The sequence below is a fragment of the Apus apus genome, chromosome 12, assembly GCF_020740795.1.
Source record: "Apus apus isolate bApuApu2 chromosome 12, bApuApu2.pri.cur, whole genome shotgun sequence".
Lineage (NCBI taxonomy): Eukaryota > Metazoa > Chordata > Aves > Apodiformes > Apodidae > Apus > Apus apus.
Genome location: NC_067293.1, coordinates 20087804 through 20105221, shown reverse-complemented (window position 1 = coordinate 20105221; position 17418 = coordinate 20087804). Strand labels below are relative to the sequence as shown.

General features: G+C 49.6%; 1 protein-coding gene across 3 annotated transcripts in view; it reads right to left on the bottom strand.

The window, feature by feature from the left end:
• The window catches only part of OPHN1 (oligophrenin 1), a 61846-nt gene that overhangs the window by 13093 nt on the left and 31335 nt on the right, over positions 1-17418 (bottom strand). For all 3 annotated transcript variants that reach the window (XM_051630289.1, XM_051630287.1, XM_051630288.1), the window contains 12 exons: positions 17280-17384; positions 16210-16339; positions 14709-14809; positions 12606-12697; positions 12393-12471; positions 10138-10171; positions 8406-8468; positions 7181-7255; positions 5001-5085; positions 4223-4281; positions 2686-2791; positions 850-1009 (listed from right to left, as the gene is read on the bottom strand). In XM_051630289.1, coding sequence (XP_051486249.1) covers positions 850-1009; positions 2686-2791; positions 4223-4281; positions 5001-5085; positions 7181-7255; positions 8406-8468; positions 10138-10171; positions 12393-12471; positions 12606-12697; positions 14709-14809; positions 16210-16339; positions 17280-17384 — 1089 coding nt within the window. The remainder of the gene's footprint in view (positions 1-849; positions 1010-2685; positions 2792-4222; positions 4282-5000; positions 5086-7180; positions 7256-8405; positions 8469-10137; positions 10172-12392; positions 12472-12605; positions 12698-14708; positions 14810-16209; positions 16340-17279; positions 17385-17418) is intronic.

Below are 17418 nucleotides of genomic sequence, written 5' to 3'. Positions count from 1 at the left end.
TCAGCACCACAACCAACTTCCAAGCCACCTTTCTGGTCCCCATGTGCTTGCTCCAACTCCACATCCACTGTCACAAGAACCTTGTTCCTTCAGCCTTGGCCTCCTCCTTCCTTTCCCAAGCAGGCAGCTTACCTTCTGCACGTGTGCTGCCCGGTCTGCTGGGAGCAACACCCCATCCTCCCCACAGCAAAAAACATCCTACCTCTAAGACATAAGAGATTGTTTGGACACTCTGTCATGTAAAGTATTATGAAAAGCTGAAGGACCAAATCCACTCCTCTGAACCTAGCACTGTTACCAGGAAAGCAAACTGGTTCCTGGTACACTGATCTGAATGCAAATGCTGCTGAAGTTTTAGAATATTAACATGCAGCTCTATCACTCCCCAGCCCCCTGAGAACCCTAAGTCTGTACTAAGCCTGTACTCTACTAACTTTTTTCCCTGTACTAACAGCTGAATAGTGTCTCATCTTGGCCTGTGTCCACTGAAACCAGTGATGCTCTGGTCTGGCTCCTGCCTTCAGCAAAGGAAGGCATAAATGTGCAGGCACAGAACAGGATTTTATTTTTTTTTTCAATAAAGATCCCTCTTATTTAAAGAGAAAAGAAAAAACCCCTAGACTCAGGGTTTCCTCCAGAACTAGTTAAAGGCAACAGTGAGGAACACTTCTGCTACACTTTTTGTTCCCTTCTGAAGCATTTCAAAACAGTGTGTTATTTAAAATAATCCCAGCCGCTGAGGAGGCTCCAGAAAGAGGAGCCAGAGCTCCGTGTCGTTGCCACAGCAACAGCTGGGATGGAGCAGCCAGGAGCTGCGTGGAGGCACCTCGGGGCTGCTGCCCTCCCTACCTTCCCAAAGTGCTCGATGAGGATCTCGACCACGATGTTTTGGAACTTGATGTTCATCATGGCTGCCACCGTGTCCTCCTGCGCACGCATCAGGGTGGGCCCAAAGATCACCCCCATGTTGGAGGGTGACATCAGGTTCTCCCGGCTGTGCTCGCACACGCTGCGGAGAGGAGGGAAAGACGGAAAAGGGTTTGGTTTGTTTTCTTTAGGAAACAGTCGCTCCATTTTCCTTGTGTTGTTCCAGCAGGATTTGTTTCCCAAACCCACCAGAGATACCACACATCTCCAGCTGTGACAAGCACGGTTGGCTGGGACAGCTGTTTGGGAGAGCAACGTGCTGACAGCATTTTTGTTTGATCCTTTCCCATTCCCATCTCCTCTTTTAACTCTGCAACCAAAAGTCATCTGCACGACACATACACACAGGGAATGATTTAAATCGGGTTATCCTGGTCATCCAGAACTGGCTTTTGGCTTTAATTTTTCCTCTCTCTGAAGAAGGACCGAATGAAGGGAGCAAACTTTGGAGGTTTTCAGTAAATCTCTACACAGCATCTTCTTTCTGAAAGATGCACTGTTCTCACCAAACAGAGCTCTCCCTGTCCAGCAGACCTTCCAGCTCCAGAGGAACGCACAAGCCTGTGGAGCAGTTCCAACTGCTGCCTCCAATACCAGCCACCTAGGTGGGCACTCTCTGCTTCCAGGAGTGGACCAGAGGAGAGAGATCAATATTGACAAGAAATGTACTCTGGGTTTGCCCTGTAGCTCTGGTGTTAAAGAGGCTTCTGTGAGTGTGAATGGGAGAGGGAACAGAATTTAAGCATAAACACTTGAAGAAATAAACACAGTGACCACAAGCACAGTGTTAGCTTCATCGTCAGCCACTGAAAGATCTGCCACTTACATAGAAAGGTTTCTAAAACCCAAGTAAACATGTGGATGAAGGGCTGGGAGTGGATGGCAGGCAGGATCCTCACCAGCCCTCCTCACCCCAAAGAGGGACATGGGACTGAGGGCCACGCACTCGCCTTCGGGTGTCAGGATGTGACAATCCCAGATCAGCTCTGTAGATTTCTGAAACCATCCAGCTTTGAAAACGACTTCTCCAAAGATCCAAAGCAATCCCTGTCATACAAGAGCCATTGCTCCTGCAAGCCCTGGTCCTTCTAACCACACACATATTTCTCCCTTGCTTTTGAGCTGCAGCATGGCCCATCACCAGCATCTCCCTGGAGTGGAGAGGGCAGAGCTTCTGCCCTGAGACTTTGCTATCAGTGCAACAAGAAGACAAGAAAACACCCATTTTCCAGTGCTGTGCTGGTACCACTCAAGTAACAGATTTAAGTCAGTGGCTCACTGGTGCTGCTCAGTGCCACCAAGTGTCCAACAGGCCTGCACGGCAGCAGAGATTGACACACTGAAGCCTTCATGCTGCTGAGGGCTCAGGACATGGAATCCATAGAGCTGGAGATAAAATCAAAGCATGCAGCCCATGGGCACAGGTCCTACAGCTGTTCTAAAACCCCAGACCTAATGTTCTCGTTAACTGGAGTGAGAGGTGACAGGTTTATAGCTCTGCTGACAGAGGATATTTTAATTTTAAAATTATTTCCTGCTTGGTGCTTTTCAGAAAGGGGATGAAAGTGGCATTTAGAAAGAAAAGCATCACTTAATGTACTGGATAGCAAAGATAATCATACCATTTGTGCAGCCCAAACATAAATTTCAAGAGGTACTATGGTGGAAACAATTTTGCAAACCTGCCACAAAAAAAGGCTTGTTCTGCTGATTCCATTATTCCCCTTTCTTTGGGTTTAGAGAAAAACATCTGCTTACTTGACAAGGTGCTGTATGAGGAGCTCTAACATCTCTCTGTTCTTGTCAGGTAGTTTATAGATCAGTGCATGAATGGCTCCCAGCCTGTAATCCAGGTTTTCAGATTCTGGAAAGAGGTAACATAGAGAAAAGTTTGTGCCCATCACTTTCAAAGTAAATACATTAAAGTAAGATAAAGCCAAAGAAAATCTGTGGGAGCTGTTCCTGCTGCAGTGCAGGGCTGGCTGGCCAGACCCAGCGATGGGAAGAAGGGAAGTGAGATTACATAGCAACAGGGTAATCACTGTGAGAAACAAAATTAAGTGGGAAGAGGGAGAACTGAAGCTTGAAAGGGAGCTCAGTCACACTCTGCCCTTGAGCACGGCTGGGTTCTCCCCTTTGCACCCTTGCTCTGCACCCCTGGGGAGCACACAGCCCCTTTGCTGGGTCTCGTGTCAGCCCCGAGAGCTGCAACACCCAAGAACACAGTAAAATGTCCTGTGGGGAAAAAATTGAGTCCCTGACCCAAAGAGGTCACCCTTAGGAGCATAAATAATCAAGAAACAATAAAATACCTGGTGTGAAAAGAATAGTGTGGGAGCTTGGGAGCTGAGAAGGTAGAAGCTTCTGAGGCAGGGTAGGGAAGGGATCATGGTTTTGCACATACTCAACCATCAATGGTCTAACCAGTTCTGAAAGTAATAAATCTTGGACTTGAGCACAACCAGTAGGTGGTGGAATATTTTCCTTTCCAAGAAAGAACAAGTGTTATTCACTCTCCAGAGGTCTAAGCCAAGGAGAGGTGGGTCCTCTCCTACCCTCCCATTGGGGTGTGAAGGATGCTTTAGTCCAGAGCTCCTGAGTGTGCCATGGATTTCCAAATGCCAGTACTCTCATGCTGAGGGAGATGACCAATTCCCTCTAGGCTCCATCTCAGTGTGCCAGCTCTCAACACACTCTGAGGATGCAGCTAGTGCAGAATGATTCAGGTTTGTTTGAAATGGTCACAACAGGAGCTGAGGACTGACCAGGTTAGCACAGGTGATGGCCTCTCAGTATGTCCATGTTACTGGCTCATCTCCCTTAATAATGTCTCCCAAGAACTGCAGCAGAAAAATGTCTTTCATGTGCTTGCAGACCCTTTGGATTCAACATCCCAGGACAAATTTCACAACCTAAAGGGGGCACCTGCCCATCTGTGTGGCAACAGCACACCCCATCCCCTCACAGGTTTAAAATAAATATCTTAATACTATTGGAAAAGAATTCTTCTGGGACAATTGTGCTGATTTCAGGTCAGCTGACATCTTCAGGCTCTCCAGACCCTCTGAGAGCATGAAACCCTGTTAGAGGGAAGAGCACTGCAGCAGTAAAGAGGGGAGGAAATCCCACCACCTCCCATGCACATCTAAGCACTCAGAAAAGAGGGTCACTCCTCTTCCCACAGGGGAGGTGGTGGGATGGCCAGTGCTGGGCTGTAGAGCTGTTGGGTGGTTCTGATGTGGGCTGGTTGGGGAGGGCAGGGCAAGGACTGTTGCAGGGCAGCTGTGGGACTTACTGGCAGCCAGGACCAACTCTTTGTGGAGCTTGTACGTCATGACGGGTTCAGACAGGTTCCTGCAGTAACCAGAAAGAAAACTGAGCTCTGACAGGGAGCACAACCCCCTGCTGATGGATTTGGAATGGGCAAAGCTGCTCGACCCCTGGCACCCGCAGCTCCTGCTGGCATCTCCCCCGTGCCAGTGTGATTTCAACAGCTTTGTCATAGGGTGTGGGGTGTCTGGAGCAGGCACAGGTCTCAAAAAAAAAAAAAAAAAGAAAGAAAGAAAGGAAGAAAGAGAGAAAGAGAGGCAGGCAGGCAGGCAGGCAGGCAGGCAGGAAGGAAGGAAGGAAGGAAGGAAGGAAGGCAGGCAGGGAGGAAGGCAGGCAGGCAGGCAGGCAGGCAGGCAGGCAGGCAGGCAGGCAGGCAGGCAGGCAGGCAGGAAGGAAGGAAGGAAGGAAGGAAGGAAGGAAGGAAGGAAGGAAGGAAGGAAGGAAGGAAGGAAGGAAGGAAGGAAGGAAGGAAGGAAGGAAGGAAGGAAGGAAGGAAGGCAGGAAGGCAGGAAGGAAGGAAGGAAGGAAGGAAGGAAGGAAGGAAGGCAGGAAGGAAGGAAGGAAGGAAGGAAGGAAGGCAGGCAGGAAGGCAGGAAGGATCCATTCCTCTTCCTAAAGCCTTTGTCACTTCTTTGGCATTTCCAATGGCCAGATGTTAACAGCTGGCAGTTCACTCTGCTTTTTGCCTGGATCAGCCCCAAGCTCTTTTGCCCACTGGGGGCAGGTGGGACCCGCAGTGCTACCTGAGGTAAAACTTCAGAGAGCTGGTAATTGTCTTGATGTCCCAGTCACCACTTTGGAGATCCACATCCCCTGGGCATTTTGGATCTGGAGGAAGAACAAAATAACTTTAAAATAAGGTCCATTTTGAGGCTGTTCATATATAGCACGTGCTCAGGGATGGTATGTTCTCGAGACAAATGGAGCTACAGCAGCATGTGAAGAAAGCTGCTGATTCTCACAGTTGGGAAAAGCAGAACAGTACCAGCACCAGGATTTTGGAAAGGCTGAGAAGCAGTGCTAATTAGGACAAAGGAGGAAGCAGAAGGTAACATTTAAGCAGTGATCAAAGTTTAGTGTGGGCATAGTCTCTAGAGATGTTTTTTTCCCACCACAGCCAAGACAGGCAGAACCAACACATTCCAATGGATCCAAGACAAGCTTTCTGATATCCAAAGTAATCTGTCCTTCACAGCGACTCTCTGAAGGCTGCTCTGGAAATATTCCTTCCCACTGCACAGAGAGGAGGGAGCTCAGAGGAGGAGGCACAGCAGCAAGGAAGTACATTTTGTTCTTGCCAATCCTCACCAAACAACCACATCATTTCTGTGGTACGATGAAGAAAAGGACATGGTTGGAGGACACGGGGCAGCTGGACTAAAGAAATAAACTGCATGATTTATTTTAGAAAAGAAGCAGGAAAAGAGACAAAAAAACCCCAAACAAACTATAAAAATCTATGTCCTCACTGAAGCTCAGGATGAAACCCTCCTGCAGCAGCTACTGCTGTGATGTTGGGACTTTCCATCCTGAGCTAGTACACAGTGGGGTGGCAAGTGGTCAACCAGAGCAATGCATATAAATCAAAGGGAAAGCCACTGAGTGGTGGGATCCAGAGGAGAAAAACCACAGGGCTACTCACAGGGAGGGTGAGAATCAAGAAGCAATAAAAATTTGGGCTAATAATTAAGTCACCAAGCAGGAGTAACCAGAGAGCTGGCTGAAGTCACTGCCCCCTGGGAATCGGGCACAGCTCTGTCAGAGCAAACCAGCTGGTGTGATAAACAACAATAGTAAAACCACTAGTAAACAATAGTAAAACCAATAGTAAACAAGAGGAAAAACAACAGCAAATGCCTTTGAATGCTACATTAGTGTCTGATGTCTGTGCAGGAGCTGGTGTGAGCCCGGGGCACACAGGTACCAATGCACACACACCTTCTGCCCTGAGCTGCAGCCCCTCGGGGCTCCCTTTGGGTGGGTGGGACAGGACCCTCGGGGTTTGCCCCTGGGGATCACTGCCTGCCCTGGCCCCCAGGGACTTCGGGGCCTCGCCCAGGGGCCACACTGCAAGGCTCAGCAAGGCTGCTGAGCCCCACACACTGCAAGGCTGCTGAGCCCCACACACTGCAATGATGCTGAGCCCCACACACTGCAAGGCTGCTGAGCCCCACACACTGCAATGATGCTGAGCCCCACACACTGCAAGGCTGCTGAGCCCCACACACTGCAATGATGCTGAGCCCCACACACTGCAAGGCTGCAGAGCCCCATGGCCCCTGCAGGCAGTTCAGTAGCTTCCCATATAAAGACCACATGCCCATTCCCAGGCTTGTGAGAAACATGGGATTCAGTGCCCAGAAAGGCTGACAGCACCAACACACACATGGCATTTAACCACATACACATGGCACACAGTGAGACACTCCAGCCCTTTGGGTGAAATCCCTGGCCCAGGCATGCCAGCATCCTGGCTGCCCACAGCCCTTGGCTGCCACATCTGGAGCTGCTGGCCATGCAGGCAGCCGAGGAGAAGCTGAGGGCTCATCTCTCTTTGGCCAAGGTCTCTCACCCCAGGCCTGCAGCAAGAGTATGTGCCCCACACATGACTACAAAATGCCTGAGTATTTTTAGCAGATGATGGCACAAGGCCTGACATCATTGCTCCAGGGTCACTGCTTCGTTTTATCTCACTGCTGCTCACTTAGCTTAACGTGCAGGCTGCACCAGAAACACATGAATGCAGTTTAAAGGGAGAGACAAGACAGTGGGCTGCAGAAAAAAGGCCAGAAGAGAAGGGGAAGATGTGCCTTGGAGGGGCCACAGGGACCAGAGCCCACACTTGACTCTTCTCACTGTGAAACCTGATCTTAAACAAGACAAAACCAGGACAACCCAGTTGCATGGAATAATTAATTCTTACCAAAAAAGGCGTTCAGCAACTTCTGCACCTGAATATTGCTGCCCACCGTCCTGTAGACGCCCTCCGTAGCAATCCCTGCACAGGAGAAAAGCCAGAGTCATCCTGTGCTCCTCCTGCTGGTGGGAAGTCCTCAGGCCCCACCTAGTGGGGCTCCTCTCCTGGCTCTCAGGGTGCTGGCTCCGTACACCCACTTCTCCCCAGGCAGCTGCTCTGGAGACACTTGTCTCTCTCCTGCAGCCCAGGTCAGCCATGTGCAGCAGCCCCACCAGCCTGCTCTGTCCTGCTGCTTTTAACACAAAGGGGGTGAATAACCCCATAGCCTAGCTAAGCTCTGCCAGTCCCACCAGGCAGGGAGAGCTGTTCCAGAGCTGTTCTCCTTCTGCCCAACAATGAGCTTCCTCAGAGCCAAAGATGAGAGACCAGGAAACAAAAACAGCACAATGGTGGAAATTCAATCTCACTGGAATTGAGTGTTAACAACATCCCAGATAGTGCAGTTTCTGCTCCTCTCACACACACAGTTCCTGTGGTTGGAAAAGACCTTCAAGATCATCAAGTCCAACCATCAACCTAACACTGACAAGTCCTTAACTAAACCATATCCCTCAGTACTATGTCTATATGACTCTTAAATCCCTCCAGGGATGGTGGCTCCACCACTGCCCTGGGCAGCCTGTTCCCAACAACTCTTCCAGGGAGGAAATTCTTCCCACCATCCAACCTAAACCCCTCCTGGTGCAACTTAAGGCCATCACTTCTTGTCCTGTCACTTGTAACTTCATCGCTCAGACTGATCCCCATCTCTTTCCAACCTCCTTGTCCAAGTCCCATTTCACTGGTAACATCACAATACTGCAGAAAATACAGCATCATTCAAGCCTGCAGGAAGTTGGCCAAAATTAACCCTAAATAGCAAATTTTAAGTCCCAAATTGTTGGAAAGCAGAGAATTCTGAACTCAAAATTGCTGGAAAATAGCAAATTTTGAGCTGAAAATTGCAGCAAATTAGTGAATTCCGAGCCCAAAATCGCTGAAAAATAGCCAATTTTGAGCCCAACATTTCTGGAAAATAGTGAATTTTGATCCCAAAATTGTTGGAAAATAGTGATTTTTGGGCCCAAAATTGCAGAAAAATAGCTAATTCTGAGCCCAAATTTTCTGGAAAATAGTGAATTTTGAGCCCAAAGTTCCTAAAGAAACAGCAAATGTTGAGCCCCAAACTCACCTTTGGTTTCCACGGCGTTGATGCACTTCCGGACAAACTTGAATCCCACCTCGTTCAGCTCCACTGTTCCAAAGAAGAGGAGCAGGATGAGCTGCTGGGATGAGGTCACACCCCCCCCTGCTGTGCACCCCAGGCTGCAGAGCCCCAGCAGCTCCACACCAGCATCTGCATCCTGCCCATCCCTCCAGGAAAACACAGGCATTCTTTCCATCCTGACAAGGAATTATTAGTTGCATGTGTTCTCCATTTTTCCTTGAATTTACTTGGAGTTCCAGCACTGCTTTCTACCCCCTTTCTGTCTTTAATAATAAGTGTAACTCAGAGTCCTGCCACATGTGAATTCATGCGTGATCAGGAATTGATCAATTATTTCCAGAAGACGCTCCAAAACCCGCAGCTGAAGTTCTTCCATATCACAGGATTGACTAATTTCTGCTTGTCTCCTTGACTCGAATAAAAAGTAAAACTAATCCAGCTTGATATGCTGAGTAAAGCAGAACACAGGTTGTTGTTCCAGCCAATTAACCAGCCTGTCTCTGTGCCTGTCTTGCAGGCATCACGAATCACAGATGCAGGTGGAAAGTCAGGATGTTTTTCTATACACATATTTCAACTTCTGTAATCACACTACGACTCCTGCTATTTTTTCTGGAGTATCTGGAAGGATTGTTCCAGTTCTAATGTGAAATATCTTTCTGTTCAGTGCAAACACCTACATTTAATTCCTCCTAAATGACCATGCCGGGATTTTTAAAGTTTGGGTTATTTGAGGGTGCTTGGGGTTTTTCTGGTTATCTGTTTAACATAAAACAACCATTTATTGTAAAAAACTGCTTCAGGACACACCTGGACCAACTCCAGCCAGAGCACAGGCTGTGTTGGTGAATCCTGTGATATCACTGTGTTTTCAGCAAGTTTTTTTATCATGATTTTGCCTTCTCTGAGCAACAGTGATGAAGAGCTCAGAGATATCCTAGCTCTAACACAGGAAGGAGTAAAGAACCCCTTAAGTACAGATGCACTTGGTATTTGATACTGTGATATGACCTGAAGTCTTTCTAGCTCTAATCTATTAAAACAGAGTGTATTTACCCTTGTGAAAGGGACACATTTTTCTCATGCATGTAATGCAAACACAGGCAAACAACAGGCTTCATGCTTATGCCTCAGATGATGCTACCTCTACTCTCATTAAAGTCAGCTAATTAAAGTGGTGAAAAAAGTAAGCTCTGAGGTACAGAATACAGGCTTCCCTCCAGCTGATGAAGTTTTCCAGGGCAGCACACTCAGGTGCAGCACTGCCCACTCCCCTGCCCTGGAGCTGCAGGGTGAGAGACACAGGACAAGGAGGTGGCATGGGAGCTCCAGGAACTGAATGCCACCTCTCTTTCCCTATTGTAATTTTTGCTAAGGGAAATGTCCTCAAAATCTCTCCCTGATGTTTTTTTCCCTCTGTTATTTTGGGGTTTAGAGGTGCAAATTAAACTCTTCACCCTGCTAGTTCTTGCTGAATAAGAGCTTCACATTGCAATTGATAAATTTTACCATAGCAACTCATCTGGCCTCAGTATCAGACACTCAGATGAAAAGGAAAGCAGTTCCTCTGCTGTCACAGAGGGAAAACACTGCCCACTCATCAGAAAACCAGGACAAGTCTATCTGCAAGGAAATACACTGCCCAACCTCCAGACAGCTTCAACAGCTCAGAGGAACAGCAACAGGAATGACTCACTTTCTTCCTGCTTTGTGATGGGACTGTGGTAGATCTGCAAAGGGAGGAAGAAGAAACAAAAACATAATGCAGTGTGATTTGATATTTATTTTTGAAAAAAAATGCAGCACCCCATAAATCACCCAAAGCCAGTCACTAATGTCCCAAAGAGATGTCATGATCTAATTAAGCAAGATGCTGTTATCTACACAATAAGTTTTTGCTGACTTCCTACATTTTGCTGGAGCACCTATTTCTAGGGAAGACATCTCCCAGAAAATGAACAGGCAACTTTGCTTGTCCTTTAGGTGCTCTGTAAGAATGGCAGCTGGACAGTCTGGCATGCAGGGGTTGGGATTTTTTGGTTTCATAGAATCACAGAATATTAGGGGTTGGAAGGGACCTCCAAAGATCATTAAGTCCAACCCCCCTGCCAGAGCAGGATTAAAAACTAGGGCAGATCACTCAGAAAGGCATCCAGGTGGGTCTGGAAAGTCTCCAGAGAAGACTCCACAACCTCTCTGGGCAGCCTGTCCCAGGGCTCTGTCACCCTCCCAGTAAAGTTCTCCCTCATGTTGAGGTGGAACTTCCTGGGCTCCAGTTTGAATCCATTACCCCTCATCTTATCACAGGGCACAAGTGACAAGAGCTTGTCCCTGTCTTCTTGATGCCCTCATGTACTTATAGACATTAATTAGATCCCCCCCTCACTCTTCTCCTCTCTAGACTGAAAAGCCCCAGGTCTCTCAGCCTTTCCTTGTTCAGTCCCTTCATCATCCCTGTAGCCTCCCTTGGACTCTTTCAAGTAGATCCCTGTCCCTCTGGAACTGGGGAGCCCAGAACTGGACACAACACTCCAAGTTTGTTTGCTTGCTTTTAAAAATTCAAGTGTCACGACAGTCCTTCGTCCCATATAAAAATACCTTGTTATGTTTTTTCTATTACTAACAAACAAGGGGTGCCATTCCTTCACACATCACATGTCCTGGAAACCAACTGAGCCCCAGAACATCCCCTGAGGGTCTGGCTGCCAGCACGAGCACAGTGACCCTCCCCACTCTCCCACGTCCTCTCCTCTTTAACGGAGCAGGAGGAGCATGCTGTGGAGGGTGCCCAAGTCCCACCTCCCTGTGCCCATGTACCCCCATCCTGCAGCAGCAGCAGGAGCAAAACAACCCTGGGCAGCTCAGCCAGTCCCTGCCAAGCCCCTTCCCCAGCCACATCACACTGCCTGTTTCCAGGGAATTCTGTCAAGTGCTGGAGTCTGTGCTTTGGCAGAGGGAAGGCAACCCCAGCGGGCCCAGGAAGGTGGGCAAACACTGGTGCAGACTTGACCAGTGCTGCTCAGAGGACGGACGGACACAAATTCCATCCTGCAGGTGGAAGAGTGAGCTGAGGACAGAAATAGGGACCCAGCAAGGCCACAGCCCTCAGGGAGTCTGGCATGACTAGGGAATGCAGCAGAGCTCCAAAGGGGAAAACCCAGATCTCTGTGGCAAGCTGTGCCATGAGCAGAACAGTATGAAACCCCCTGTACAGTGGTGACCAGGCACCCCAACTCCAAGGAAGACAGGGCAGGACAACCCCATTCCCAGGAAGGCAGGGCAGGACACCCCAACTCCAAGGAAGGCAGGGCAGGGCACCCCCATTCCAAGGAAGACAGGGCAGGGCAGGGCACCCCCATTCCGAGGAAGGCAGGGCAGGGTACCCCCATTCCCAGGAAGGCAGGGCAGGACACCCCAACTCCAAGGAAGACAGGGCAGGACAACCCCATTCCCAGGAAGGCAGGGCAGGACACCCCAACTCCAAGGAAGACAGGGCAGGACAATCCCATTCCCAGGAAGGCAGGGCAGGACACCCCAACTCCAAGAAAGACAGGGCAGGACAATCCCATTCCCAGGAAGGCAGGGCAGGGCACCCCAACTCCAAGGAAGGCAGGGCAGGGCACCCCCATTCCAAGGAAGACAGGGTAGGACAACCCCATTCCCAGGAAGGCAGGGTACCCCAACTCCAAAGAAGGCAGGGCAGGGCACCCCCATTCCCAGGAAGGCAGGGCACCCCCATTCCAAGGAAGACAGGGTAGGACAACCCCATTCCCAGGAAGGCAGGGCACCCCCATTCCAAGGAAGGCAGGGCAGGGCACCCCCCTTCCCAGGAAGGCAGGGAGGGCAGTGCCGGCCAGCCTGGGAAGGAGCCTGCAGCAGCTCGGGACCCGCCAGCAGAGGACACTGCTGGGCAGCGTATCCACGCGGAGCAGCAGCTCCCCCCGCACGCACCGGCTCCTTCCCGTCCATGGCCTCCATCCACAGCCTGCGGTTGGCTTCCGACAGCGCCTGCAGCGTGATGGTCCCAGACCTGCGCAGGGTGCACCCAGGGACGGGCAGGACAAGGAAGGAAAAGGGTTATTTCAACAAACAGCAGAGCGGGATTTCGTGCAGCTTTCCAGGGGTGTACCTGTCTGGGGGCCAGCTGAGGGCTCAGCTTCTCACCTTTCGTTAGTTTCAATGTCAAAACAAAACCTTTTGTCTATAGAGTCTGTCTTTCTCCTCACACAGGATTTTAGCGTCAGGTCTAAGGTGCCCTTGAAGAGAAAACAAAAGCCAGGGTTAGAGGAAAGAAACACGGAAGAAGATTTTGGGTCCCTCAGCACCCCTGGGCTGCAGCCCAGCCCAGCCCAGCCCAGCCCTGCCTGCAGAGCTCTGGGGCTCCAGCAGGTGCCCTGGCCAATCCCACGGCACTGCTGCCGGCAGCACACATGCTCCTTCCCACTATCCATGAGGACAGAGCTCAAAGGCTCTGTGGGCCAGGCTTCCACTCAGCCACAAAATGTCCTAGACTTCAGGGCACTGCCCCACAAAACAGTGTTAAACACCTCAGCAACAGGCACTTTGCCTTCACCGAGCAGGAACACTGCTATCAACAACCTCATGGGGCACATGCTTGGTCTCTGGGGCCAGGACCATGCTTGTCATCTGACACAGCTGGGTTCTAACTTTTAGCAGAGTTAATCAGAGCTACCATTAATCCATAGCATTCACGAGCCAAACGACTTTACATAAAATACCTTGTAGAAACCTCATCATCATCATCATCGAATGGTTTGGGTTTGAAGCAACCTTAAAGATCACCTAACCAACCAAATCTGGAGTAGATGCACCCTGAAGAAAGGCTGGCACTGCAGGGCTGTGCTCAGGCCTTTTGACTTCGTGCCCTTGAATAAAGGGGAATTCACTGACTCTACAGCAGAGTCCCTTTGTAACATGATGGTGAGATCTCAACGACCTTGCAGGAACCCTGAAGAGACACACAGGTGACCTCATAACAAACCAGACCCCAGGGCTGAGTCTGCAAACCTGGACTGTTTTCATCACCCTGGCCATCACTGCCCTGCTCCTGCAGGACCTCTGGCAGAAGTGGATCAAGCAGATCCAGGACAGCCTGGTGGCATGGACAGCCTCCTCCAGGATTATGTCCAGTTCACAGGCCATGATGATCACCTCCTGGCTGTTTTGTGTGTGTCCTGGTTGTGTGGGGGTTTTATGAGCACTCCTTGTAATTGTGGCAGCTGAAGCTGTGCGTCCAGCAGAGACCTGAAGGTGCAGATTACCAGACTGCAAGTTTGGGAAGGAGACTAATTTACATTTTTACAAGCCCCTACCCTGCATTAATTAGCCTTACTAGACATGTTTACGGCAGAGATGACAGTAGATCTCTCCAGGCAATGTTTTGGATATTCCTTTGCCAAGGTCTCTGCCAAGGGCTTCCAAAAAATACATTTTATTTTCTTGCTGCAGCAGGCAGAGGGCTGCCAAAGAACAGACCATGAGATCACAAGCTGGAGAACAGCAAGGCTGGCTGGGAAGTCCCTGAGGGACATCACTCCATGGCAGAGGAGGGCGGGTGGACTCAGCTGGACGCACTTGCTGTACTCCCATCATCCAGGCCTGCATCCTGCCCCTCCTCTGTCACGCCAAGGAACTGCAGGGAACTCCCAGACATATTCACTGCTTAAAAACAAAGCATTTTGTGAAAGCAGTTCCCAACTCCTTGCCTTTCAGCACAGTTTTGAGCTGTAGCCACTGCCCTCTCCTCCTCTCCTCGCACTGCTAACCAGCTCAACATCACAAACCAGTGACTGTGCAAACATGCAAAGGCAGAGAAATGATGCTTTTGGAAGCACTCCTCTCTTAATTCAAAGTGCCTGCAAGCCCTGCCAGAGGGCTATGTGCAGACCAGGCTGCAGGTTCACCACCCATTTGCATGGATAGATGTGGAAATTGGCTTGTCTAGGAAGGCAGAAATGTCACACCAGACCCAACCTGAAGTCCCCACTGCCCTAAGAACACTCGTGTGACACAAACCCATCTTTGCTGCCCAACCCTGCAGGGCTTCAGGTCATCTGGGAGAGAGGAAGGTGAATCTCTCTTCACAGCTGGGCTTTTTCCAGGCTGTACCAAACCAGGGGAGCCCTGTGTGGCCAAGCAGGGGGGGCATGGAGCCCACTCCTCTGCTCCATGGCCAGGAGCCCTTCCACAGCTGCAGAGTTGGGACCCAGCCCATTGTCAGCACGTCTCAGGGACCAGCAAACTCACTTGCTTAGCTCCAGGCTTCTGGTCCATGGGTGTCATCCGTAAGGTTTTTGCCTCTTTTTCATACTGGCAATAATATTTCACCCAGGAGATGCCCAGTGCCCCTGAAGAAACACAAGAGAAGCTGGAGTCAGAGATGGCACCTCATTTAGATGCAGCCAGCAGGGCATGGCCAGCAATTCCCACACTTCTCTGGGGACAGACACAGCTGGCCCTGCAGGGACATCCCCCGTGCCAGCATCTCCACTAGCAGCCAGGAGGAGCAAGATGAGGAGAGGGAGCAGGGGAGAGGGACCAGGGGAGAGAAGCAGAGTAAAGGAGCAGGGGAGGAGAGGAGCATAGAAGAAGGAGCAGAGAAGGAGACAAGCAGAGTAAAGGGAGCAGAGGAAAGGATGAGAGGAGAGAGGTGTGTGGGGCAGCAACCACCTCCAGCACCCTCCCAAAACACTGCTGGTGAAAAGGCATTTGTGGGACTCTGGTCACAAGCCAGGCTGGTTTGGCTGTGTCCAGCCAAGATCTACACTGGCAGGATCCTGTGTGACTTGAATGCTCCTTTCACACAGACACCAGTCTTTTTTCCTCTTAATGAAAACTTGGCAGTAAAGACAACAGCATCTTTAAAACACCCTAAAGTTCCTATTTATATCACACTAGATTTATTGTCACTTGTCTTTGTTGTCTTACCTGAACCCTTTTATATTAAATACTTCAAGTGATGTGTTTTCTGTAATTTGTTTTAAAGCTGCAGTTGTCAGGAGGAACAACTCTTCATACTCAGTTTATAGGGGAAACAGAAACAGAGGCAGCAAACACTCACTGGCATGCAGGAACACGCAACATTTGTTTGTCTGAAATTACTGTCTACGTGTTTGCTTTTAAAAGCAGGATAAACATACATATATGTAGAAATACATTTCTATATATAATCCAAAAATTAACTGCTCCAAAAGTAAGCTGTCTGCAGACCCAGAGGCCACAGCTCTGCACACCAGCTTTAGTCCCCTGAGGGCTCATGCCCATGGAAAGCTACAGGGGGTACTAGTGAAAGACTGAATTTGGTTTGATTTGATTGGATTGTGCACAGAATCACAACAAGTTTCTCCCTCAGTGGCTCAGCTCTTAGGGCTGGTTAACACTTGAGCTGTGCTCAGAGACGCTGTGAGAGGGAAGCTGGGCAGGACACCAGGTTGGTCCTGGCCAAAGCAGCCAAGGTACAATCTGCCAGAGCTCCGGGCTCTCCAGCGCTACAATGGAGTAATAAATCTCATCTAATTTGAGCGCAGGGCAATTAGCTCCTTGCTCACATGGCTCATGGAACCCAGAGAAAGCTGTGAGGCAGTGCTGAGGAAGCTGGCAGCTAAAGCTGCCAGTGATTGCCTGGCACCCTGTGATGCCATGGCTAAAGCTGGCCTGGGCACGGGAGCCCAGTGCAGCCCCCATAGCAGGCTACGGGCAGGGCAGCCTGGGCTCTGTGGCGTGTTTGGGTGCAGAGGGGAGTCATTACATTTCTCCTGAGTGTAGAGATACCCCTCGATGGTCGGCTGCCCAGGTAGCTTGCAGGTTAGGGGGGCTTCCTTCATCCTCTTCTTCAGGTCTTCCAGCTCCTCCCGTGTGCTGGAAAAATGATTCCTTGTCTGTTATGAGAAAACAAAAAAGCAGCACATCTGAACATGAGCAAAAAAGCATCTTCAGGTATTCCTGGTTAAATTTTAGGTGCTCTGGCAGAAATTAATTGGCCCCCAATGTACAAAATGAAGAAGCCACTCCACAAATTGACTAGAAAACTCCAGCTAAAAGAACACTGGGCTCTTAAACGTGCCTGAGGAGACAAGGTTTAACATACTGTGCATGGAAACGGTGCTGAGGGGTCACGACTGGGGGGACATTTGTTCTTTCAGTAAAAGAACTGAGCACAAATTAAGGGCAGGTGGAGCAGAAGGAGCACCTGCACATCTCCTCACACCAGGCGTATTCTCGTAAGGCCTTGATTCCACAAAAGCTCATGCTGCACTGCTTAATGAAATAATTTCTAGAGACTCATGTCAACATGGGGCACAAACCCAAGGCATTTTTACAGAATGCCGCTTAGACCAATTAATGAGGCAGCAGAAAACTCAGCTTGGCACAGATTTATGGCTGTTGTGCCACAGGAATGAGGACCAGCCATGAAAGACTGAGGAGAAAAGAAACAGGACACAGGTATTTTATCCCATGAGTGTACTTAGCCAGTGGAGGAGCTTACCAAAGCACACAATAAGCCAACACCACTAACACCAAGATTGGAGGACTTTTTAGAAGATGTGTACAATTCCAGCCTCATGAAATTGAAGAAATTCTCAGGCTTGTTTATGCTCAAGTTTAAATGACACAATTGCAATAGCCCCTTCTCAAAAAACACTGCCCCTGCACACTCTTTTGTGTAGGGGAGGAGAAAATAACGTGTGAAATGAGAAGGAAATAACTTTATCTGCACCTCCCATAATGCAAACATGGACAGTCTATTTTGCCACGTTGAAATACAAATGAGAATAGAAGTCACATGCAAAAAAATTCTTCAGCTGGGCAGGAACTCACATTCTGCAGGCTGAGCTGAAGCTGCTGTTTGTAAGGGAGGAAATCCTGCGTGAGCTCAACTGTCAGGTTGTTGTAAGTAAAGAGGCTGTGGAGAAAAGCCAGCACCTGTGGAGGAGAGAAAGGACACAGATTTGACTTC